The sequence below is a fragment of the Elephas maximus genome, chromosome X (genome assembly GCF_024166365.1).
Source record: "Elephas maximus indicus isolate mEleMax1 chromosome X, mEleMax1 primary haplotype, whole genome shotgun sequence".
Taxonomy (NCBI): domain Eukaryota; kingdom Metazoa; phylum Chordata; class Mammalia; order Proboscidea; family Elephantidae; genus Elephas; species Elephas maximus.
In genome coordinates this window covers 114,893,636-114,920,390 of record NC_064846.1, presented here as the reverse complement: position 1 = coordinate 114,920,390, position 26,755 = coordinate 114,893,636, and the positions used below count along the sequence as shown (strand labels likewise).

The window sequence follows — 26,755 nt, the reverse complement described above, 5'->3', positions numbered from 1 at the left end:
GCTAACCAAAACGTCGGCAGTTCGAATCCACCAGAAGCTCCTTGAAAACCCTACGGAGCAGTTCTACCTTGTCCTATAGGGTCACTATGATTTGGAATTGACTCGACAGCAACAGGCTTCGACTTTTTTTTAAGATACCAGGTAAAGAATGGAAAAAGACATTCTTATGAAAATGTTAGTGTATATCATCAACCTTCTGGAATATTTTACTTAAACTATGCCTCACTGACATATCTTCATAATTCCTCTAATACTCCCCCTTCCATACTATTCTATGCCACTTTTCATGGTATCCAACTGCTTTTCTGTACAGATAGACACCACACCAAAATAAACCAGACCCTGACAACACATCCTCTTTAATTCTAGAAAAGCAACATGACAAAATAAGCTCAGAACAGCATGACCATTAAAATGTCTTCTTGAAAGAAACTGGTAACAGTGGTTGCCTCTGGGAATGGACAGCTTATTGTATACCTGTTTATACTATCTGAATTTTTTAAGCATTGTGTATTACTTCCTTTTAAAGTATACATTTTATTTTTAAAATTTCTCCTGGAACATTTAATCTCCTGAAGACTAAAATTCTTACGCCATATACAAACCTCAAAAAATAAAAGGATGTGTGACTTATTTACACAGGCTGGGACCAAAATGGGTAATAGACATCATTGTATATACAAGCCTAGTACAGGATATCATACTGTTTTTTTCCAAGGGACAAAAAACAAGCTTGACAAAGAGGCTCAAAATTAACCCACTAAGCTTTAAGATGAAAAATCATGTCCTCAGAATTAGAATTCCAAACTCAGAATACCCTTTAATATTTATGTAGTTTCGATTATTAAAGAGACACCACACCTCCCATATTACCTAATACCTAATAAAATGCTCACCAAAGAAAGTATACCAGTAAAGGAAGGAAAGTAACATCCTCTAATTTGTAATTTTCTGTGACTAGAGAAATAGCCATCCTCCTGGGAGGAAAAAGGCTTGCTAAAATACATTCACTAAATCTCACTCCAGCAATTTGTGCTAAACATGACAAAGTGACAAAGAAATGGTACATCTGCTGGGAAACAGAGTTGCTTCTTGGCACAGAATTGTTATAACAAACCCAACTGTGCCTGTGGTTCCAGAGCAGCATATCAGAGCAGAAGGGAGAATGGCCTGAATTCATAACTAAGCACGGGTGAAAGGCATGAACAGGACAGGGCATGAGTGGTAAAAACAAAACATGCACAGGAACATTATTAGTTCTCAGTTACCCCAATGGCAGAACTGCTCTCCAGGCAGCCATTTCTAAATTATGCCATACTCTCCAGGGACCCAACAGTTCTAGTGGAAGAATACAAGCAAATGTACTTCCTAGGATCTTACATTCACTTTCAAACTGATTAAACAGGTGCAGTTCCCTGCCCAAGAGTTGGACTGGTTAAGATAAGCAGGCACATACACTGTTTCTCTGAGATTCTTCATCTATCACGAACACACTGAGGGTTGATGTATTTCTAGATTGTTGCCTAGGGTTTGCTACATCTCAATTGATCTTAGGCTCCTCGAGGGTCCTTGATGTAAAGTGGCAACTTTAAATGGCATTATGTCCAAAAGGCACTCATATCCCAAAGAGTTACTTACCATCATATGCAAGTCTCTGCAACATTCTGCAAGTCCAAAGCCATTCTCTTTTCCACCCCAGCTCTTAGAAAAGGAAAAAAGACAATGTTAAGACAGTGCTTATAATTTCATGTACAAAATACTTAAGAGTAGGTGGCTGCCTAGAGAATAGTGTTGAAAAGACTCATGAGAGAAAGAAGGCCAAACAGTAGTATCTCCCAAAGACTCAAAAATTTCATGAGCAAAACCAAGTTATTGACATGCTATGTTTCTACATTTAAAGCATATTCATAAAATTACACTACAAAATATTTCACTGCTTTACCCTCAAAAATCTTTTATTTCATGCCTTTCAAATGTTCTTTTTTTAAACAAGGAGAACAAAACCAATGAATTCAAGGTGAAGGTCAAAAAAGAGAGAGTAAATACAAGCAAGGACTAAAGACTCAAGGCAAGACGGTCTACATAAAGGTGATTTCTCCACTGGCATCAATTCCACTTTTCTGGGAAGATGTTACTGGCAAGAATACAAACAGCAATTGTCAGTCATTGATTTCCACATGCCTGCAGTCATGCTTGCTGACACCTTGGTCTTGCCCCAACAGGTCTTAATTACCTAACCATGCTTTCCATGCTCTGCCTGCACACCTTATTCCATAGGGTGGAATCACACGCTCTCCAGTTCCTCTCTTTTTGACACGAGCTGGGTTGCAAAGCAGAAGATTCTGCCTTATTTATTAGTATTGCACCTTTATATCACAAAGTGTAAGAACTCATCAACAGCCATCCCTGAGATAATGGTTCAATCACACAGTATTACTGGCTTCCATATTCTAAACTCCACTCACACAGTCTTGCTCACTAACCAGCCTGCATCATTAGTTAGTTGTCTAGCACTTAACCATTTGTGCAAGCCAGAGGCAAACAATAAGCAAACTGAAAAGCTTGGGAGAAAAGCCGTGAGATGCTTTGGGGAATAAGGGCTTTGAAAAGCTCCCCCATATTCCTAGGAATCTACAAGGCCATACACAGGCCCAGGGCTGGATGCATGCTCAGAAGAGACCTGTGAAAGCCCTAAATTTTCGCCTCTGACTGACCTTTTAAGCCTCTGTACAACCAGGAAGTGAAGGCTAAGGCCAAGTGGTAAACTTCCTGGCTAAATGTTGAAGGCGTGCTCCAACATATACACAGAGCCCAATCTACAAAGACTTTTTTTTTTTTTTTTGGAGTTCCAGGCATTTAAGGAAATCTGTTGAATCACTAGATGACCATTAAGCTAACCAGACTTCAATGGCCACACACAACAAATACAGACTTCATTAAATTAGTACAGAAAAGTCAAAAAACAAACAACTGCAACAAGCAGCAACAACAAACCCTGGGGAGGGGCAAGAATATGATTTCTACAGTTACTATAACATTCAAAACGTCCACTTTTCAACAAAAAATTATGAGGCATGCAAGGAAACAAGAAAATATGGTCCATATACAGGGAAGAATAAATTAACAGAAACTGTCCCTGAGGAACTCCAGAAACTGGACTTACTAGACAAGGACTTTAAATCAACTATTATAAATATGTTCACAGAATTAAGAAAACCATAAGAACGATGTCCCATAAAATACAAAATACTAATAAAGAGACAGAAATTGTGAAGAAAAAAAAATTCTGAAGCTGAAAAGTAAAATAACTGAAATGAAAATTTTACAAGAGGAATTCAACAGCAGATTCGAGTAGGTAGAAGAATTAGCAAACTTAAAGATAGGCCAAGTGAGATTATCCATTCTGAAGAGCATGGAAAAAGAAAGAAAAGAAAATTGAACAGAGCCTAAGAGACCCGTGGGACACCATCAAGCATACCAACATACACATTATGGGAGTTCCAGGAGAGAAAAGAGAAAGAGGCAGAAAATACTTAAAGAAATAGTGTGTAAAAACTCTAATCTGATGAAAGACATGAACCAACACATCCAAGAAGACCAATGAACCCCAAGTAGAATAAAATCAGATTCACACTGAGACCATTGTATTCAAACTGCTGAAAGAAAAAACTAAAACCTGTCAACCAAGAATTTTATATCCAGCAAAATTATCCTTCAAAAATGAACTAGAAACTAAGACATTGTCAGATAAACAAAAGCTGAGGCTTTCATTGCTAGCAGACCTGTCCCACAAGAAACTGGGAGTCATTCAAGATGAAATGAAAAGAAGACTCAAATCCACACAAAGAAATACAGTAATAAAACTACGGATATAAATTAAAAAGCCAGTACTAGCACACTTTTCCAAAGACCAGGCTGTTATGCAAAAATCAGCACTATGTGAAAATGGAGGATGACCATAACAGATCACAAACTGAAGGATGACTACGTCATTATATAACTGCCAAATTATATCATTCCATAACTGCCAAACCACTATTGTCATAAATGCAAAATGCCAGATATAGTCAGTAAGTTAGGAGGAGGTCTACTATTGAAACTAAATTGGTATTAAATTAAACTAGCTTGTTATATATTAAGATGTTAATTGTAGTTCAAACACCAAGAAAATAACTAGACAAAAGATAAGACTTCAACAACACTATGAACCAACTACATAGAACACTCTGCCCCACAACAGCAGAATACACATTCTTTTCAAGTGCACACAGAACATGCTCAATGTAGACTGTATGTTAGGCCACAAAAAAGTCTCAATAAATTTAAAAAGATGAAATCTTACAAAGTATCTTCGCCAAACACAAAGGAATGAAATTAGAAATCAGTGCAGAAGTAAATTTGGAAAATTCACATATAAGTGGAAATTAACACACTCTTAAATAATCAATGCATCAACAAAGACATAAGGAAATTAGAAATACTCTGAAATAAATTAAAATGAAAACACAACATACCAAAACTTATGGAAGGCAGGGAAAATAGAGCTCAGAGAGAAATTTATAGCTATAAATGCCTATATTAAAAGAAAGATTTGAAATCAATAACCTAACCTTCCACCTTAGGAAAAGGAAAGAGCACACTAAACCCACAACAAGCAGCAGCAAAGAAGTAATAAAGATTAGAGCAGATATAAACAAAATAAGAGAATACAAAAATAGAATTAACAAAGACAAAAGTTGATTCTTTGAAGGTATCAACAAAATCAACAAATCGTTTTAGACTGATCATGAAAAAAAGATGTATGCTCTTGCTTATGCTCGTTCTTTCTTTATAAATACATAGCACCTGCTGCTAAATATGGACAAATATTGATTGTAGTATTATTTACAATAGAAAAATATTAGAAATAACCCAAAATATGTGAAATGCCAAGTAAACTGAGGTACCCATATAATGGCATAATTTGACAATATTTAAAATATTCTCACACAGAAGGTATAAAATCATATTGTAATGGAAACAATCTCTTCTGTCTTGGTTTCATTCCTGAAAAGAACTTGCCCACCCCAAAACCCACTGCTGTCAAGTCAATTCCAACACAGAGCGACCCTAAAGGACAGAGGAGCTCTGCCCTATAGGGTTTCCAGGGAGCGGCTGGTGAATTTGAAATGCTGACCTTTTGATTAGCAGCCGAGCTCTTAACTACTACGCCACCAGGGCTCCTGCCTTCCCCAAAGAACATAAAAACATGCAGTTATACATTCTTTCAATGTTCCTATAGCTTCATGTTTTTAACATTCAACTTTCACTACATCTTAATTTTATCAGCCAGTTGTTTCAATACCATTTATTAATTCACCTTTTACTGTTAGTCTGAAATGCCACCTTTACCACAGATTCAATTTTTATATGTAACTGGATTAGTTTCTGAACTCAATTGGTCAAACCCACTGTTATTCCATCATTTTGTTTATTATCACTTTATAAAAGGGATAACACATAATAGGATAACTACTTCCTCAATATATGTCCAAGATATTCTTGGCTTCTCTCAGGATTTCCAGTGAAAAAACAGGGAATGTGGTGAATATCATAAGGATAAGGCGTGATGCTACATAGAATAGACAGGTTAAGTCAAACAAAGGATTTCATTCTGTAAGGCAGAATAAACTTGAAGGAGTGTACATGTGCACAATTAATTCCTTTTCTTTCTTCTGTTGTTCCAGTTGATTGCTTTAGATTATTTCTACTACTCTCCATGTCACTCAAAATCTTTCTTGCCAACTGTTATGATCTAATAAAAATCAAGCACCTCTGATAAGTTTTGGTAACCTGGAATTCTTAAAAAACCATGCGAAGACAAACTTGATTCATGAAAGTCTATGATGGTGTTACATTTATATTACCCTTGTACTAAATACAAAGACGTATTTCTTACAAAATCATGCAAAGTTAACACGGGGAAACACTTATGTTTTAAGTAAATAAAGCAGGATATAAAATTATATACACCATTGATTTCAGCTACATAAACAAATACGCATAAAATAAAGACTAAGAAATGTATCAAAATAAGAATAGATACATAATTAAAATAAATTTTCTTTGGTACATTTCTAATTTTCTAATACTGAGCACATTATTTCAATTATGAGAAAACCTTAGTTTTGCAGTCAACAAGGCCAAGAGATTTGGATAAATCTATGGAACGTTTAAGATTCTAGGCTACTTACTAGAGTTGGTACTACTCAGAAGTAACACTAGGTCTTTACCCTTTCTGTTATTATAGATATATATCCTGCCTTCTCGAATACTATAGGGTCGTTATGAGTCGGAATCCATTCGATGGCAACAAGTTCCCCCCCCCCCAAAATACTGAGTAAGCTTATTAAAGAAAAGAACATGTTTTATATTATATCCAGCACAGGGCTGGTCATATACTTCTTGAATAGGATCAACTGGAAGGCTTGGGTATGGACTCTTCAGGAGCCAGGTCACAGGCTGAAACCCATGCCCAAACAACCCCAAACACCTAAAACAGGAACAGCAGATATTACTGTGAAGTATGCAATAATTCTGCAGAAAGTCATTTGGCCTTTGGTCTTGGTTTCTGAGAGCCAGACCAACACCTAAGGCTAACGAGTGGGGAGCTAACCAGACCAAAGGGGACCAACTGGGGGGTCTGATGTTGACTTAGCCTCATGAGGCATGATGTAATCCATCTGTCATAGCCACTTAGTAAGGTCAATAAAGGCTTTGGAAAACAGAGGCTCAGAGTGGTTGGTGCATAGGAGTGGGTACCACGTCACTCTTTGGGAAATGGAAGCTCTACACTGCAACCCCTCCCAAACCTCAAGCTATATGTCAGTCTGTACCCTTTTTTTGATATATTAAAGCTGTATGGTGTCGCCCATGAGCTCTCTGAGTTGTTCCAGAGAATTACAGAAACTAAAGGAGCAGGGGGAGCCAGCTGGCCTGAAGCGGAGAGAGTCATATGGATTCTCAGGCCTGTGGCTGGTACCCTGAAGAAAACCCCAGGTTTGGGGCCAGCTAGTCTGAAGTAGAGGCGGACATGTAGACTCCCAAGCTTGTGGCCTGTACCCGCTCACCCAGCCCTGGGTGACTGGAGATGAGTGATAGAAGGGCTGCATGGGCAGCTAGGATCTGAACTAATCAGAGAAGCTGAAATTTCCATAGAGTGCAGCAGGCATGTGGAGTGGGATTTATTATCCATCACACAATTTTATTTCACAATTTATCAGGGGCTAGGAGCCCTCAGGCTTTGTCCAAAAATATGATATGTAATTTCTAAGCCTCACTGTACTCTCCTACCCAGTATACTGTCATATGATTCTGACAATGAAGTAAACAACCAATGAACAGCTATCATCATATCAATCATGCCATAAAGGTATATAATACACCAACCCACTGGACGGGATTTGCTAAAGAAAATGAGTATTCAGGTATCAGGAAAAAGTCCTGATGCTCTTTAAAACAGAACTAAAACATTTTGTAATTTTACCCAATAGGATGGACTAGGTTAGTGGTTCTCAAAAAGTGGACCAGCAGCTCAGTCCAAAGTGTGGACCAAAGTATAGATCAGTATCATGTGGGAACTTGTTAGAAATGAAAATTTTTGTACTTTACTCCAGGCCTACTGAATCAGAAACTGGGGAGGTAGGGGCTTGTAAGCTGGGGAGGCAGAAGAATCTGCATTAATAAAGTGATTCTGATGCATGTTCATGTTTAAGAACCAGTGTACTAGACCTCACAAAGCCATCCAACTGGCTTTTAACTGATTCAACAAATACTCCTAGAGAACTCTCCTGAAATTTTCAGTTCACACATTACAGTTCACATTCACAACAGACCCACATACCGATGAGTTAACTGGGTCATTAAAAATTACTGAGAAAAGAGAATACATACAAAATAATTTTTCATAAAAATAAAAACATAACATCCGATGTCTTTTTAAAAACACATTCTCTGAGCCATTTTTAAAAACATGTACAAAAACACAATTAACAAAGAAAACGTACATAAAGATTCAGGAGAAAATACTTGTAACAGATGATGAAGGGCTAATTTATCCAATCTGCTAATTAAAAGGGGTTTTAAAACTGAAAAAACTAACTCAATAAGCAAATGGACAAAAGATACCAATAAATAAAGCACAAGAGGAAATTCAAATTTGAGCACGAAAAGATGTTCAAAGTCACTATTAATCAGGAAAGTGCAAATTAAGGTAGCACTGAGATTTCTGAGACTCTATCATAGAGTTAAAAGTATCAGTAAATAAGAGCATTGTTTGTAACAAAAAAAGGAATGTGCATCAATAGGGAAACAGTTTAATAAAAGACTGACTTACAGCTACACAGGTGACTTAAAGTGATTTTTAACAGTGTTAAGAAAATTAGATGAAGGTTATATATGATCATACATTAGCAATTCAATACAAAAACACTCCCAACACATCAGTATGAGAAGAAGATAAAAATACACACAGGAGACTACAGCTTAGGTTGTGGGGGATGATCTAAGAGTCTTCTCCAAAAAAAGATTACACTAAAAAAACTATTATGTGACAGCATGTATGATTTATGTAAAATAAAGTACACATATACAGAGTTTTTAAAGGAAACCAAATATAAAAGAGAATACCAAATGTGCTGATACCCAACAATGAAGCTACCATTTATTAAGTACTTTTGATATGACACACATTAACCCTAGGAGTTTTTTTCTATGACATTTTAAGACCTCAGTGAAAAAGAGGAAGACCCTCAACAACGTGGATTTATACAGTGGCTTCAACAATGGGCTCACACATAGCAACAATTGAGAGGATGGCACAGGAGCTGGCAGCATTTCGTTCTGTCGTATACAGGGTCGCTATGAGTCAGAACAGACTTGATGGCACCTAACATTTCTTTTTCTTAAAAAAAAAAAAATCCTCACAACTGGACCAATAAGCAACAAAATGATAAACAGAGAAAAGATTGAAGTTGTCAAGGATTTCATTTTACTTGGATCCACAATCAACACCTATGGAAGCAGCAGTCAGGAAATCAAAAGACACACTGCATTGGGCAAATCTGCTGCAAAGGACCTCTTTAGAATATTGAAAACCAAAGATGTCACCTTAAAGACTAAGGTGCACCTGACCCAAGCCATGGTATTTTCAATTGCATCATATGCACGTGAAAGCTGGACAATGAATAAGGAAGACCGAAGAAGAAATGATGCCTTTGAATTGCCGTGCTGGCGAAGAATACTGAATATACCATGGACTGCCAAGAGAACGAACAAATCTGTCTTGGAAGAAGTACAACCAGAATGCTCCTTAGAAGGATGGTGAGACTGCTTTGGACATGTTGTCAGGAGGGATCAGTCTCTGGAGAAGGACAACATGTTTGGCAAAGTACAGGGTCAGCGGAAAAGAGGAAGAACCTCAACAAGGTGGCTACAACAATGGGCTCCAGCATAACAATGATTGTTAGGATGGCGCAGGAGCGGGCAGTGTTTTGTTCTGTTGTGCATGGGGTCACTATGAGTCAGAACCGACTCGACGGCACCTAACAACATTTAACTTAATGCTTAACAACTATGAGGTGGTATCAAAATCCCCAATTCACAAATAAATTGAGGTTAATTTGATCTGTTGACAGAACTAGGTCTGATTCCTCCTAAACCCAGGTTCCTAACCACATACTAAACACTTAGCATGTACCTGACGTTCTAAGGTTTGTAAATATTATCTTTAAACTTCAAAATCTCCTAAGTCTTTTATTGTAATACCAAAGCATCAAGCATGTAATGTATTACCAAAGACAGCAATATAATATACCTATCAAGACTGCAAATTTTTCAGAACTAGAAATAAACCTTCATTCTATAGATCCTTCAATCCAGAAAAAAGCAGTACACCTGCCAAAGGTAAAAGGAGCCCAAAATGCAAAGGAACAAGATAGTAATAATTTAAGCAATCCTTCCTAATGACAGAATGATCAAAGGGAAGAGCTTGATAATCCTAGACTAAAAACAGTAAGAACAAAAAGGCCACACTTAGTGTACGTAAGCAGGAAATATTAGTATGTGATAATCAGACTAAGTAGGACGCTATGGGTGGTGCAAACAGTTAAGCATGCTCAGTTGCTAAGTGCACACTGAAAGGCTGGAGGTGCAAGCCCACCCAGAGGTGCCTTGAAGAACAGCCGAGCAATCCACTTCCAAAAAATCAGCCACTGAAAATATTATTGGTACAATTGTACCCTGACACACATGGAGTTGCCATGAGTCATGGTAACTGGTTATTGCGGCTCTACACAAAGTACCAAATTAACTGTAAAAGGCTGTTCTTCCATCTCTAATATAAAGGTTGTTCCGAAATTTCAAAGCCTTTGGACTGTGTGGGATTTTGTGTGCCAGAATCTGAAGTCTCTTAGATGTCTGTCGTATGTAACATCGTGAATGAGGTCACTGTATTCACTGCATCACTCCTTTAAGCTGTTTTTGTCTGCTTCCGTAAACATTTACAGCCTTGGAAACGCTATGGGGCAGTTCTACTCTGTCCTATAGGGTCACTATGAGTTAGAATCGACTCAACGGCAGTAGGTTTGGTTTTGGTTTGGAGTTGTGTTTAAAACAAAACAAAACAAAAACTGCTTTCCTTTCCTTTTTCTATGTTTTAAATAGACTTTTTAGAGAAGTTTTGGGTCTACAAAAGAATTGAGCCAAAGTTCAGTTTCCATATATCACTTTTATCCCTGCGTACTGTCTCCTATTATTACCATCTTGCATTTGTGTGGTATACTTGTTACAACTGAGGGACCAATAAATCAAATCAAACTCATTGCTGACAAGTCAATTCAAACTCATGGGGACCCCATGTGTTACAGAGTAGAACTGTGCTCCACAGGGTTTTCTTGGCTGTAATCTTTACCAAACCAGCTTGCCCAGCTTCTCTTCTGCGGAGCTGCTAGCAGCCGATGGCAAACCTCTTGCGCCACCCAAGAATTTCTGTTACAAGGAGAGAATAATTTCAATAGAACTTATGCCTCCTGAGAGGCAGTATGGGAGTTCACTTCAGTGCAAGACAGAATCAAGCTATACATACTTTGGAACAGCGATTTTTATGTTTTTCTCCTTTGGGGAGAGGCCTAGGGCCAGGGAGAGACAAACCTGTAAGCACGATTGGGAAGAGGCTGTTACTTCCCTAATAAACCCCGTAATTTTGAGTATGGCCTATGAGTTCTGTGTGGCCACTGCAATGATTTACTGAACTCAGCTGAGAAGTAGAGAGTGTTGTATGATGGATGGTTGGTGTCAGAATTAGTAAAAAATGGCAGAGAGAGGAAGCTTGTCCCGCATCCGCCTCATGGCAGTCAGCCTTCCGCTGTCCATCTTGGTTCTCCTCCCCCTTTATGGGGGTTGGAGGAGGTTACATACTGCCTTCAAACCATTTTTACACCAGCAAACTTTAATCCAGAGATTTTCATCTCCATTTCTCAAATATTTTCTCTTCTCTGTATTTATTTTCACACACTCTCTAAGACTATTACAAAGGTACTGTCACATTTACTTCTATTTTTCATATCTTCCGGATTTTTATTAGTATTTTCTGTATTTTTATCCTTTTCTGCTTTTTTCTGAGATAGTTTCTCGACCTGATCTTCCAACTCAGTTATTAATTCCTCATCTGTATTAAACCTACTATTTATTCTATCTATTGTGCTATTTATTTCAAATATTATATTCTTCATAGCTAAAATTTCTACTTTTCTGTGCCTGAGGGAAGGGGTAAGGCCCCACAGAGGAGGTGAGTATGAACTGTCTGAAGAGATCTGAGTAAGAGTCTTCCAGGTTATGGGGAGAGGGAGGAGAATCAACCTGAGGGTTCAAGGGGAGCAAAGACCTGCAGACTAGATGACAGAACCCAGCTTGTTCTACTGGGCATGGCTGGAACACTGGAAGTAGGATGGGAGGGAGATGAGGTAGAAAACTGCAGGGCTTATGGGGCCAGGGTCACTGAGGTTGGTGAGGAGAGCCCTGATGGTGATCTCCAGGAGGACAGCAGCTCTAAGGTAGTGCTGGAGGACACCCAGCTCTTTGAAGTGAAGAGATCTCCTCCACTTCATGCTCCAGCTAAATCCTTCTTACCTTGAGGCACCTACAGAAGGTCCCTCCTTTCTTTCCTGGGGAGGAAGTTAAGTGGAGAAAGGGAAAGAGACTTGGACCCAGAAAAGGAACCCTAGAGACCTTGTGATTAGATGTGGAGGACGAAGGAAGGAGGGGAGTTCAAGTAAGGCAGAGGAGTAGAGGAAGGGAGTCATCATGGAGGCAGAAGTCTGTGCATGAGAAAGATGGTGGGAGGGGATGCTCCAAAGTCTGCCTTTGAGCAGAAGACCCTAACCTAGGAGGAGGTTTGGGAGCTGCGCCTAATCTAGGGGGTGGTTTAGGAGTTGAGGTTCTCCCAAAGGTACACAGAGACGTGTTAAAGAATCGGAAGCAATCTGGTGCCCATCCTCGGAGAGCGTTGTTGTTGTTAGGTGCCGTCGAGTTGGTTCCGACTCACAGCAACCCTATACACAACAGAATGAAACACTGCCCGATCCTGTGCCATCCTCATCATTAATTGTTTCTATGCTTGAGCCCATTGATGCAGCCACTGTGTCAATCCACCTCTTTGAGGGTCTTCCTCTTTCCTGCTGACCCTGTACTCTACCAAGGATGATGGCCTTCTCCAAGGACTGATCCCTCCTGACAATATGTCCAAAGTATGTGAGATGTAGTCTTGCCATCCGTGCTTCCAAGGAGCACTCTGGTTGTACTTCTTCCAAGACAGATTTGTTCGTTCTTTCCGCAGCCCATGGAATATTCGATGTTCTTCTCCAACACCACAATTCAAGGGTGTCAATTCTTCGGTTTTCCTTATTCACTGTCCAATTTTTGCATGCATATGAGGTGACTAAAAACACCATGGCTTGGGTCAGGCGCACCTTAGTCCTCAAGGTCACATCTTTGCTTTTCAACACTTTAAAGAGGTCTTTTGCAGCAGATTTGCCCAATGCAATGCATCTTTTGATTTCCTGACTGCTGCTTCCATGGGTGTTGATTGTGGATACAAGTAAAATGAAATCCTCAAATCTTTTCTCCATTTATCGTGATGTTGCTTACTGGTCCAGTTGTGAGGACTTTCTTTATGTTGAGGTGCAATCCATACTGAAGGCTGTGGTCTTTGATTTTCATTAGTAAGTGCTTCAAGTCCTTTTCACTTTCAGCAAGCAAGGAGCAGGCAGGGAAGATCTGGCATTTGCATACCACGGAGCACTGAGCAGTAGTTGAAATTGATAGGAGACAGCCTCTTGAATGTATCTTAAAATATACTGCTGCCCATTATTCATAAGAGCCCAAAAACGGATAAATGGATGAATAAAAAGTGGTGTATCTGCAAAAGAATATTATTCGACAATAAAAAGGAATGAAGTACTGATACATGCTGCAATATGGATGAACCCTGAAAACTTCATCTGAGTGAGAGAAGCCAGACATAAAAAGACCACATATTGTACAATTCCATTTATACGAAATGTCCAGAAAGTAAATCAGAGGTTGCCTAGGGCTGGGGTGCAGGGGGTTGGAGGGAAATGGGGAGTGACTGACAATGGGTTCAGGGTTTCTAAAAATGTTTTAACATAGATTGTGATGGTGGTTATATGTCTCTTATATAAATATACTAAAAACCACTGAATTGTACACTTTTAATGGGTGAATTTTATGATTTGTTAATTATAGTTCAACAAAGCTGTTACGTAGAAACATACTGCTGATATTTATAATGCATACATGTGCACGCACACACACACACATATTTTAATTGAATATATCATACTGCTGCCTCCTTGGAGAAATGGTTGATTCAGGACTGGACCATCAGAGTTAGGAAGGACTTAGAAAATGAGAGGAGCAGGAGCGACTCTGCGTGCATCTCCAGAGCCAAACAAACAGGAGTGACACCAGATCTGCCAAAGTTGAGTGCAAGCTCCCAACCCACCCTGCACATACCACCGCCCTCTCCCCACCACAGCTCCATGGGCCAATGAGCACTCCCTCCCTCCCTCTCATTCATTCCCCTCCCCACTCCAACACCTGTCTGGGCATTCACCACCACCATGCCCCCAAGTCAGGAACTCACATCCATGATCTGGCGGCATCCACCCCTTCACCCAGCCATGGGCCCAAGGGGTCCGTGGGCCTGCAGCAACCTCCAACCCCTCCGATCACCTGCACCAGTACCTTGCTGGCCTACTCGGCATAGAACCCACACATTGGTATAAGGTGGTCCAAATTTCCAGCTGAAGCCCGTTTTCACCAGGAGTAGACAAGCTTGGAAGCTGCAGATCTGTGGCATTTGACAGCACCCTGCCCCCTAGGAAGAGGCCTCAAACATCCACACCTGGGGCCTGAGGGCCGGGTGTTACCCCTCCACTCTGTCCAGCCACCCATGACGGGGGCCTGAGAACCAGTGTGTCCCCCCAACCCCTCTAGCCAACAGCACTGGATGCCCAAGGATGGGCTGCACTACACCCTCCTACTATGTGCTATAGTGAACATAAGCATGCCCTCCATCTGGGCACCTGGGGGCAGCCAACAGTCCCCTGCTTCATCCCCCCACTGCCCCCCACAGCAACCAGAGACCTCCACCCACTTGAAACACCCCCACGCCCAGGACTGTAGATAGAGTCTCCACACCAGACACTTGGTGACCAACGACCCAGGCACCTTTGCCCCAACGAAACAGCAAGCGGCAGAGTGCGTGCCCAACACGCAACCCAATGACCAGGGAGAACACCCCCTGCACCTACAGCCAAAGGACCAGCAGTACACATTCATCACTTCACCAAAAATGCCACCTACATCCTCAGCAGCCACCTGAGAACAAGGAACAGATTCCCAGGCTCACACACCTAGAAGCTTCTCTACCCACCTGGAGACAGGAGGTGAGTGCTTCAATGTGACCAGATTAAGAACCACGGTATCACACATGTCCAGCCTAACTGGATATATCAAAACAAAAATTCAGGACGCAGTAAAAAAAATACAATAAATATAATAACTCCTTCATGCCTGGGAGACAACAGCTCATACAACACCACATAAACAAGCAGGACAAGATGGCTCCAGCAAGCAACCAAAATAAAGAACCAGAACACCTTCCAGAGGAAGATAAGGAAATGGAACTACCTGATAAAGAATACAAAAGACTAATACACAGAGCTTTCCAAGAGACCAAGAAGGAGATCTGGGAAAATAAGCCAAACCAAGGAACACACAAAGCTACAGAAGAATTCAGGAAGACAATACAAAAACAAAATGACAAAATAGGTTACCAGAAACCATACAAAAACAGCAACTAGATACCCTAAAGACTGACAATAAAATTTCAAAATTAGACAACACAATAGAAGGTCACAGGCAGAATTGGGACAATGAAAGTCAGAATTAGTGAGACTGAAGATAAATCCCCTGACACCAATCTTTTTGAGCAAAAAAAGAAGAATGAAGAAAAATGAAGGAAGCCTAAGAAATATGCAGGATATTATCAAGAGGAAAAACCTAACAGTGATCGGAGTTCCACAATATTGGGGGGGGGGGGGCACGGAGGGGATTACAGAGAACTTTTAAAGATTTGCTGGAAGAAACTTCCCTAATATGAAAGATGAATAGATATCTATCTATCCAAGAAGCACAAGGAACCCCATACAGCACAGAACCCAAAAGAAAGTCACTAAGACACACCATAATCAAACTTACCAAAACCAAAGACAAAGAACTCTGAGAATGGCTAGGGATAAACGAAAAGTCACCTACAAAGGAGAACCAGTAAGACTAAGATGTGATTACTCAGCAGAAACCATGCAAGAAAGAAGGTAATGGGATGACATATATAAAGTTCTGAAAGAAAAAAAAAAACTGCCAACCAAGAATTACATATCCAACAAAACTGTCTCTCAAATATGATGGCAAAATTAGCTCGTTTCCAGATAAACAGAAATTAAGGGATCATGTAAAAACCAGACTGAAATTACAAGAAATAAAAAAGGGAGTCCTCTAGATAGAGAACCAAAAACATCAGACAACACTCCAAGACTGGGACACAGGACAGATCAACCAGATACCAACCCAGATAAGGTATACCCAAAAATGAAACAAAGCTAAAAGATTGAAAATAGGCAATCAGAGGCATCAATACATAAATGATGACATCAAACCAAAAAAGAGAGAATAAATGGTGTATTCACAGAACTTCCATATGGAGAGAAAGTCCAGGCAATATCAAGAAATAAAAGACTGGATTAAACTTAGAAAAAGAAAGGTAAATCTCAAGGTAACCACAAAGGAAGCTAAAAATCCCACCCATCAAAAAAAAAAAAAAGACGCAGCAAACACAAAATCAACAATATTGAAAGAAATGAAAAGAAAATCCATAAACAAAAATAACTCAGTACAGAAAATTAAGTGGAACAAATAAACCAACAATGCCACACACAAAAAAAGAGACAGCAGTAAACTCATACCTATGAATAATTACACTGAATGTAAATAACCTAAATGCACCAGTAAAGAGACAGAGAGTGCCAGAATGGATAAAAACACACGATCCATCTATATGCTGCCTACAAGAGACACACCTTAGACTTAGAGACACAAACAAACTAAAACTCAAAGGATGGAAAAACATATATCAAGCAAACAATAAGCAAAAAAGAAGAGGAGTAGCAATATTAATTTCTGACAAAATAGACTTTAGACTTAAATCCACCACAAAGGATGAAGAAGACACTATATAATGATAAAAGGGACTATTGATCAGAAAGACATAACCATATTAAATATTTATGCACCCAATGACAGGGCTGCAAGATACATAAATCAAATTTTAACAGAACTGAAAAGTGAGATAGACACCTCCACAATTATAGTAGGAGACTTCAACACACCACTTTCGGAGAAGGACAGGACATCCAGTAAGAAGCTCAATAGAGACATGGAAGACCTACTTACAACAATCAACCAACTTGACCTCATTTACTCATACAGAACTCTCCACCCAACTGCTGCAAAGTATACTTTTTTTTCTAACGCACATGGAACATTCTCTAGAATAGACCACATATTAGGTCATAAAACAAACCTTTGCAGAGTCCAAAACATCGAAATATTACAAAGCATCTTCTCAGACCACAAGGCAATAAAACTAGCAATCAATAACAGAAAAACTAGGGAAAAGAAATCAAATACTTGGAAAATGAACAATACCCTCCTCAAAAAAGACTGGGTTATAGAAGACATCAAGGAGGGAATCAGGAAATTCATAGAATGCAACGAGAATGAAAATACTTCCTATCAAAACCTCTGGGCCACAGCAAAAGCAGTGCTCAGAGGCCAATTTATATCGATAAATGCACACATACAAAAAGAAAAAAGGGCCAAAAGCAGAGAACTGTCCCTAAAACTTGAACAAAGAGAAAGTGAGCAACAAAAGAACCCATCAGGCACCAGAAGAAAACAAATCATAAAAATTAGAGCTGAACTAAATGAATTAGAGAACAGAAAAACAATTGAAAGAATTAACAAAGCCAAAAGCTGGTTCTTTGAAAAAATTAACAACATTGATAAACCATTGGCTAGACTGACTAAAGAAATACAGGAAAGGAAACAAATAACCCGAATAAGAAACGAGAAGGACCACATCACAACAGAACCAAATGAAATTAAAAGAATCATTTCAGATTACTACGAAAAATTGTACTCTAACAAATTTGAAAACCTAGAAGAAATGGATAAATTCTTGGAAAAACACTATCTACCTAAACTAACACATTCAGAAGTAGAACAACTAAATAGACCCATAACAAAAAAAGAGATTGAAACGGTAATCAAAAAACTGCCAACAAAAAAAAGCCCTGGCCCGGACGGCTCCACTGCAGAGTTCTACCAAACTTTCAGAGAAGAGTTAACACCACTACTACTGAAGGTATTTCAAAGCATAGAAAATGACGGAATACTACCCAACTCATTCTATGAAGCCACCATCTCCCTGACACCAAAACCAGGTAAAGACATTACAAAAGAAGAGAATTACAGACCTATATCCCTCATGAACATAGATGCAAAAATCCTCAACAAAATTCTAGCCAATAGAATCCAACAACACATCAAAAAAATAATTGACCCTGATCAAGTGGGATTTATACCAGGTATGCAAGGCTGGTTTAATATCAGAAAAACCATTAATGTAATCCATCACATAAATAAAACAAAAGATAAAAACCACATGATCTAATCAATTGATGCAGAAAAGGCATTTGACAAAGTCCAACACCCATTTATGATAAAAACTCTTACCAAATAGGAATTGAAGGAAAAATCCTCAACATGATAAAGGGCATCTATGCAAAGCCAACAGCCAATATCACTCTAAATGGAGAGAACCTGAAAGCATTTCCCTTGAGAACGGGAACCAGACAAGGATGCCCTTTATCACCGCTCTTATTCAACATCGTACTTGAAATCCTAGCCAGGGCAATTAGGCTAGACAAAGAAATAAAGGGCCTCCGGATTGGCAAGGAGGAAGTGAAGTTATCACTATTTGCAGATGACATGATCTTATACACAGAAAACCCTAAGGAATCCTCCAGAAAACTACTGAAACTAATAGTTTGGCAGAGTCTCAGGTTATAAAATAAGCATACAAAAATCACTTGGATTCCTCTACATCAACAAAAAGAACACCGAAGAGAAAATAACCAAATCAATACCATTCACAGTACCCCCAAGAAGATAAAATACTTAGGAATAAATCTTACCAAGGATGTAAAAGACCTATACCAAGAAAACTACAAAGCTCTACTACAAGAAATTCAAAAGGACATACTTAAGTGGAAAAACATACCTTGCTCATGGATAGGAAGACTTAACATAGTAAAAATGTCTATTCTACCAAAAGCCATCTATACATGTAACGCACTTCTGATCCAAATTCCAGTGTCATATTTTAAGGGGATAGAGAAACAAATCACCAATTTCATGTGGAAGGGAAAGAAGCCCCGGATAAGCAAAGCATTACTGAAAAAGAAGAAAGTGGGAGGCCTCACTCTACCTGATTTCAGAACCTATTATACAGCCACAGTAGTCAAAACAGCCTGGTACTGGTACAGCAACAGGCACATAGACCAATGGAACAGAATTGAGAACTGAGATATAAATCCATCCACATATGAGCAGCTGATATTTGACAAAGGACCAGTGTCAGTTAATTGGGGAAAAGATAGTCTTTTTAACAAATGGTGCTGGCATAACTTCCATTTGCAAAAGAATGAAACAGGACCCATACCTCACACCATGCACAAAAACTAACTCCAAGTGGATCAAAGACCTAAACATAAAGACTAAAACGATAAAGATCATGGAAGAAAAAATAGGGACAACCCCAGGAGCCCTAATACAAGGCATAAACAGAATACAAAACATTACCAAAAATGATGAAGAGAAACCAGATAACTGGGAGCTCCTAAAAATCAAACACCTATGCTCATCTAAAGACTTCACCAAAAGAGTAAAAAGACCACCTACAGACTGGGAAAGAATTTTCAGCTATGACATCTCTGACCAGCGCCTGATCTCTAAAATCTATATGATTCTGTCAAAACTCAACCACAAAAAGACAAACAACCCAATCAAGAAGTGGGCAAAGGAGATGAACACACATTTCACTAAAGAAGATATTCAGGCAGCCAACAGATACATGAGAAAATGCTCTCAATCATTAGCCATTAGAGAAATGCAAAGTAAAACTATGATGAGATTCCATCTCACTCCAACAAGGCTGGCATTAATCCAAAAAACACAAAATAATAAATGTTGGAGAGGCTGCGGAGAGATTGGAACTCTTACACACTGCTGGTGGGAATGTCAAATGGTACAACCACTTTGGAAATCTATCTGGCGTCAACTTAAACAGTTAGAAATAGAACTACCATACAACCCAGAAATCCCACTCCTTGGAATATACCCTAGACATCCAAGAGCCTTCACACAAACAGATATATGCACACCCATGTTTATTGCAGCTCTGTTTACAATAACAAAAAGCTGGAAGCAACCAAGGTGTCCATCAACGGAAGAATGGGTAAATAAATTGTGGTATATTCACACAATGGAATACTACGCATCGATAAAGAACAGTGACGAATCTGTGAAACATTTCATAACATGGAGGAACCTGGAAGCCATTATGCTGAGCGAAATTAGTCAGAGGCAAAAGGACAAATATTGTATAAGACCACTATTATAAGATCTTTAGAAATAGTAAAAACTGAGAAGAACACGTACTTTTGTGGTTACGAAGGGGGGAGGGAGGGAGGGAGGGAGGGAGAGGGTTTTTTATTGATTAATCAGTAGATAAGAACTGCTTTGGGTGAAGGGAAAGACAACACTCAATACATGAAAGGTCAGCTCAATTGGACTGGACCAAAAGGAAAGAAGTTTCCGGGATAAAATGAATGCTTTAAAGGTCAGCGGAGCAGGGGCAGGGTCTGGGGAACATGGTTTGAGGGGAGTTCTAAGTCATTTGGCAAAATAATTCTATTATGAAAACATTCTGCATCCCACTTTCAAATGTGGCGTCTGGGGTCTTGAATGTTAACAAGCGGCCATCTAAGATGCATCAATTGGTCTCAACCCACCTGGAGCAAAGGAGAAGGAAGAACACCAAGGTCACACGAGAACTAGGAGCCCAAGAGACAGAAAGGGCCACATGAACCAGAGACCTACATCATCCTGAGACCAGAAGAACTAATTGGTGCCCGGCCACAACCGATGACTGCCCTGACAGGGAGCACAATAGAGAACTCCTGAGGGAACAGGAGATCAGTGGGATGCAGACCCGAAATTCTCATAAAAAGACCATACTTAATGGTCTGACTGAGACTAGAGGAATCCCAGCGGCCATGCTCCCCAGACCTTCTGTCAGCACAGGACGGGAGCCACCCCCGAAGACAACTCATCAGACATGAAAGGGACTGGTCAGCGGATGGGAGAGAGATGCTGATGAAGAGTGAGCTAATTATATCAGCTGGACACTTGAGAGTGTGTTGGCAGCTCTTGTCTGGAGGGGGGATGGGAGGATAGAGAGAGAGGGAAGCTGGCAAAATTGTCACGAAAGGAGAGACTGAAAGGGCTGACTGAATAGGGGAAGAGCAGGTGGGAGTACGGAGTAAGATGTATGTAAACTTATATGTGACAGACTGATTGGATTTGTAAACGTTCACTTGAAGCTTAATAAAAGTTAATAAAAAAAAAAGACTCAGCAAACACAAAATCAACAATATTGAAAGAAATGAAAAGAAAATCCATAAACAAAAATAACTCAGTACAGAAAATTAAGTGGAACAAATAAACCAACAATGCCACACACAAAAAAAGAGACAGCAGTAAACTCATACCTATGAATAATTACACTGAATGTAAATAACCTCAATGCACCAGTAAAGAGACAGAGAGTGGCAGAATGGATAAAAAAACATGATCCATCTATATGCTGTCTATAAGAGAGACACCTTAGATACAAAGATACAAAAAAACCAAAACTCAAGCAATGGAAAAAAAAATGTATCAAGCAAACAATAACCAAAAAAGTGCAGGAGTGGCAATATTAACCTCTGATCAAATAAACTTTAAAGCAAAATCCACTAAAAAGGATAAGGAGAGACACTATATAATGTTTAAACACACCAGTAAGACATCACCATAATAAATGTGTACGCACCCAAAGACAAGACTCCACGATAAATTCTAACAGCATTGGAAAGAGAAAACAGACAGCTCCCCAATAGTAGTAGGAGATTTCAACACGCCACTTTTGGTGAAGGTCAGGATATCCAGAAAGAAAACAAAGATAAAAAAGATCTAAAGACCACATTAAACACACATAATCTCACAGACATACAGAACACCCCACCGAACACCAGCAGGGTATATACATTCTTTTCCAACGCACATGGACACTCTCCAGAATAGACCACATTTCAGGCCACAAAGCAGGCCCTAACAAAATTCAAAACATCAAAATAATACAAAGCATTTACTCTGATCATAATGCCATCAAAGTAGAAATCAATAACAGACAACAAGGAAAGAAAAATAAAATACATGGGAACTGAACAACACCTTGCTTAAAAACTACTGGGTTATAGAAGAAATCAAGGATGCAATAAAGAAATTCATAGAATCAAATAAGAATGAAAAGACACCTTACCAAAACCTGTGGGACACAGCAAAAGCAGTGCTTAAAGGTTGACTGTTCGAATCCACCCAGGCACTCCTTGGAAACTCTATGGGGCAGTTCTACTCAGTCCTATAGAGTCACTATGATTCAGAACGGACTCGAGGGCAAGGGGTTTTTAGATGTCAATTTACAGCCATAAACACAAACATCCAAAAAGAAGGGCTAAAATCAAAACATTAACCCTGTAACTTGAACGAATGGAAAAAGAGCAGCAAAAGAAGCCCTCAGGCACCAAAAGAAAGGAAATAATAAAGATTAGAGCAGAAATAGAGAACAGAAAAACAACAGAATCAACTAGATCAAAAGTTGGTTCTTTGAAAAGATGAACAAAACTGAAAACCACTGACCAAACTGACAAAAGAAAAACAGGAAAGGAAGCAAATGACCCAAATAAGAAATGAGATGGGTAGTATCACAATATACCCAACTGAAATAAAAAGGATCGTAACAGAATACTATAAAAACTATACTCCAACAAATTTGACAACCTAGAAGAAATGGACAAATTTCTAGAAATACACTACCTACTTAAACTAACACAAACTGAGGTAGGAAAACTAAACAGACCCACAACAAAAAAAAGAGACTGAAAAGGTAATAAAAACAACTCCCAATAAAATAAAGCCTTGGCCTGGATGGATTCACTGGAGAATTCTATCAACTTTCAGAGGAGAGCTCTCCCCAATACTACCCAAACTATTTCAGAGTTAAGAAGAGGAAGAAATACTCCTGAATTCATTCTATGAAGCCAGCATAACCCTGATACCAAAGCCAGGCAAAGACACCACAAAAAAAGAAAACTACAAACCAATATACCTCATGAACACAGAGGCAAAAATTCTCAATATAATTCTAGCCAATAGAAGCCCCACAGACACATCCAAACTCCCTGTGGGACCAAATTGCTGCTCTCGGGAAACATCTAGCTCAACTGGCATAACATAGTTTACAAAGAAAATGTTCCACCTTCTACTTTGGTGAGTAGCATCGGGGGTCTTAAAAGCCTGTAAATGGCCATCTAGGATACTGCACTGACCTCACCCCTTTGGGAGCAAGGAATAATGAAGAAAACTAAAGATACAATGTAAAAATTAGTCCAAAGGACTAATGGGCCACATCTACCACAGCCTCCACCCGACTGAGTCCACTACAACGAGATGGTGCCCAGCTACCACCACTGACTGCTCTGACAAGGATCACAACGGAGTCCCAGACAGAGCTGGAGAAAAATACAGAATAAAACTCTAACTCAAAAATAAAGACTAGACTTGCTGGCCTGACAGAGATTGCATAAACCCTGAGAGTATGGCTCCCAGACACCCTTTAAGCTCAATAATGAAGTCACTCCTCAGGTTCACCCTTCAGGCAAAGACTGGACAGCCCCATAAAATAAAACGAGACTAAAGGGGCACACCAGCCCATGGGCAAGGACTAGAAAGCAGGAGGGAACAGGAAAGCTGGTAATAGGGAACTGAAGGTTGAGAAGGGAGAGTGTTGACATGTCATGGGGTTGTTAACCAATGTCATAAAACAATATGTGCACTAACTGCTCAGTGAGAAACTAGTTTGTTCTGTAAACCTTCATCTATAATACAATTAAAAAAACATCTAGCCAATAGAATTCACCAGCTTATCAAAAAACTAATACATCACGACCAAGTAGGATTCATTATCAGGTATGCAGGAACAGTTCAACATTAGAAAATCAATCAACATAATCCACCACATAAATAGAAGAAACACATGATCGTATCAATTGATGCATAAAAGCCATCTGACAAAGTCTAACACCCATTCGTGATAAAGTCTCTCAGCAAAATAGGACTAGAAGGGAAATTCCTCGACATAATAAACGGCATTTATACAAAACCAACGGAAACGCTGGTGGCATAGTGGTTAAGTGATACGGCTGCTAACCAAAGGGTCGGCAATTCAAATCCACCAGGCACTCCTTGGAAACTCTATGGGGCAATTCTACTCTGTCCTATAGGGTCGCTATGAGTCGGAATCAACTCGACGGCACTGGTTTTTTTTTTTTGTTGTTGTTGTTATACAAAACCAACAGCCAACATCATTCTAAAGGGAGAGACTGAAAGCATTCCCCTTGAGAACGGAAACCAAACAAGGATGCCCTTTATCACTTTTTTTTTTTTTTAATTTTTATTAAGCTTCAAGTGAACATTTACCATTCCAATCAGTCTGTCACATGTAGGTTTACATACATCTTACTCCCTTCTCCCACTTGCTCTCCCGCTACTGAGTCAGAGCTTTCAGTCTCTACTTTCGTGCCAATTTTGCCGTCTTCCCTCTCTCTCTATCTTCCCATCCCCCCTCCAGTCAAGACCTGCCAACACACTCTCCAGTGTCCACCTGATTTAATTAGCTCTCTCTTCATCAGCATCTCTCTCCCCGCCACTGACCAGTCCTTTTCATGCCTGATGATTTGTCTTCGGGGATGGTTCCTGTCCTGTGTCATCAGATGTTCTGGGGAGCATTGTCTCTGGGATTCCTCTAGTCTCAATCATACCATTAGGTATGTTCTTTTCATGAGAATTTGGGGTCTGTATCCCATTGGTCTCCTGCTCCCTCAGGAGTTGTCTGTTGTGTTCCCTGACAGGGTAGACATCGATTGTGGCCGGGCACCAACTAGTTCTTCTGGTCTTAGGATAATGTAGGTCTCTCGTTCATGTGGCCCTTTCTGTCTCTTGGCTTCTTAGTTGTCGTGTGACCTTGGTGTTCTTCCTTTGCCTTTGCTCCAGGTGGGTTGAGACCAATTGATGCATCTGAGATGGCCGCTCATTGGCATTTAGGACCCCAGGCGCCACAATTCCAAGTGGGATGCAGAATGTTTTCATAATAAAATTATTTTGCCCGTTGACTTAGAACTCCCCTCAAACCAAGTTCCCCAGACCCCAGCCCCTGCTCCGCTGACCTTTGAAGCTTTCATTTTATCCCGGAAACCTCTTTGCTTTTAGTCCAGTCCAATTAGGCTGACCTTCCTTGTATTGAGTGTTGTCTTTCCCTTCACCCAAACCAGTTCTTATCTACAGATTGATCAATAAAAAGCCCTCTCCGTCCCTCCCTCCCTCCCTTCCCCCTTTGTAACCACAAAAGTATGTATTCTTCTCCATTTTTTCTATTTCTCAAGATCTTATAATAGTGGTCTTATACAATATTTGTCCTTTTGCAACTGACTCATTTCGCTCAGCATAATGCCTTCCAGATTCCTCCATGTTATGAAATGTTTCAGAGATTCGTCAATGTTCTTTATTGATGCGTAGTATTCCATTGTGTGAATATACCACAATTTATTTATCCATTCATCCGTTGACGGACATCTTGGTTGCTTCCAGCTTTTTGCTATTGTAAACAGAGCTGCAATAAACATGGGTGTGCATATATCTGTTTGTGTGAAGGCTCTTGTATCTCTAGGGTATATTCCGAGGAGTGGGATTTCTGGGTTGTATGGTAGTTCTATTTCTAACTGTTTAAGATAACACCAGATAGATTTCCAAAGTGGTTGTACCATTTGACATTCCCACCAGCAGTGTATAAGAGTTCCAATCTCTCCGCAGCCTCTCCAACATTTATTATTTTGTGTTTTTTGGATTAATGCCAGTCTAGTTGGTGTGAGATGGAATCTCATCGTACTTTTAATTTGCATTTCTCTAATGGCTAATGATCAGGAGCATTTTCTCATGTATCTGTTGGCTGCCTGAATATCTTCTTTAGTGAAATGTGTGTTCATCTCCTTTGCCCACTTCTTGATTGGGTTGTTTGTCTTTTTGTCGTTGAGTTTTGACAGAATCATGTAGATTTTAGAGATCAGGCGCTGGTCTGAGATGTCATAGCTGAATATTCTTTCCCAGTCTGTAGGTGGTCTTTTTACTCTTTTGGTGAAGTCTTTAGATGAGCATAGGTGTTTGATTTTTAGGAGCTCCCAGTTATCTGGTTTCTCTTCATCATTCTTGGTAATGTTTTGTATTGTTTATGCCCTCTATTAGGGCTCCTAGGGTTGATCCTATTTTTTCTTCCATGATCTTTATCGTTTTAGCCTTTATGTTTAGGTCTTTGATCCACTTAGAGTTAGTTTTTGTGCATGGTGTGAGGTATGGGTCCTGTTTCATTCTTTTGCAAATGGATATCCAGGTATGCCAGCACCATTTGTTAAAAAGGCTATCCTTTCCCCAATTGACTAACACTGGTCCTTTGTCAAATATCAGCTGCTCATACGTGGATGGATTTATATCTGGGTTCTCAATTCTGTTCCATTGGTCTATGTGCCTGTTATTGTACCAGTACCAGGCTGTTTTGACTACTGTAGCTGTATAATAGGTTCCGAAATCAGGTAGAGTGAGGCCTCCCACTTTTTTCTTCTTTTTCAGTAATGTTTTGCTTATC

At 39.6% G+C, this 26,755-nt stretch overlaps 1 protein-coding gene across 16 annotated transcripts in view; it reads right to left on the bottom strand.

Annotated features, from left to right (window-relative positions):
* Positions 1–26,755, bottom strand: part of HUWE1 (HECT, UBA and WWE domain containing E3 ubiquitin protein ligase 1) — a 216,904-nt gene that overhangs the window by 117,928 nt on the left and 72,221 nt on the right. For all 16 annotated transcript variants that reach the window (XM_049872559.1, XM_049872562.1, XM_049872557.1 and 13 more), the window contains one exon: positions 1,639–1,701. In XM_049872559.1, the coding sequence (XP_049728516.1) occupies positions 1,639–1,701 (63 nt within the window). The remainder of the gene's footprint in view (positions 1–1,638; positions 1,702–26,755) is intronic.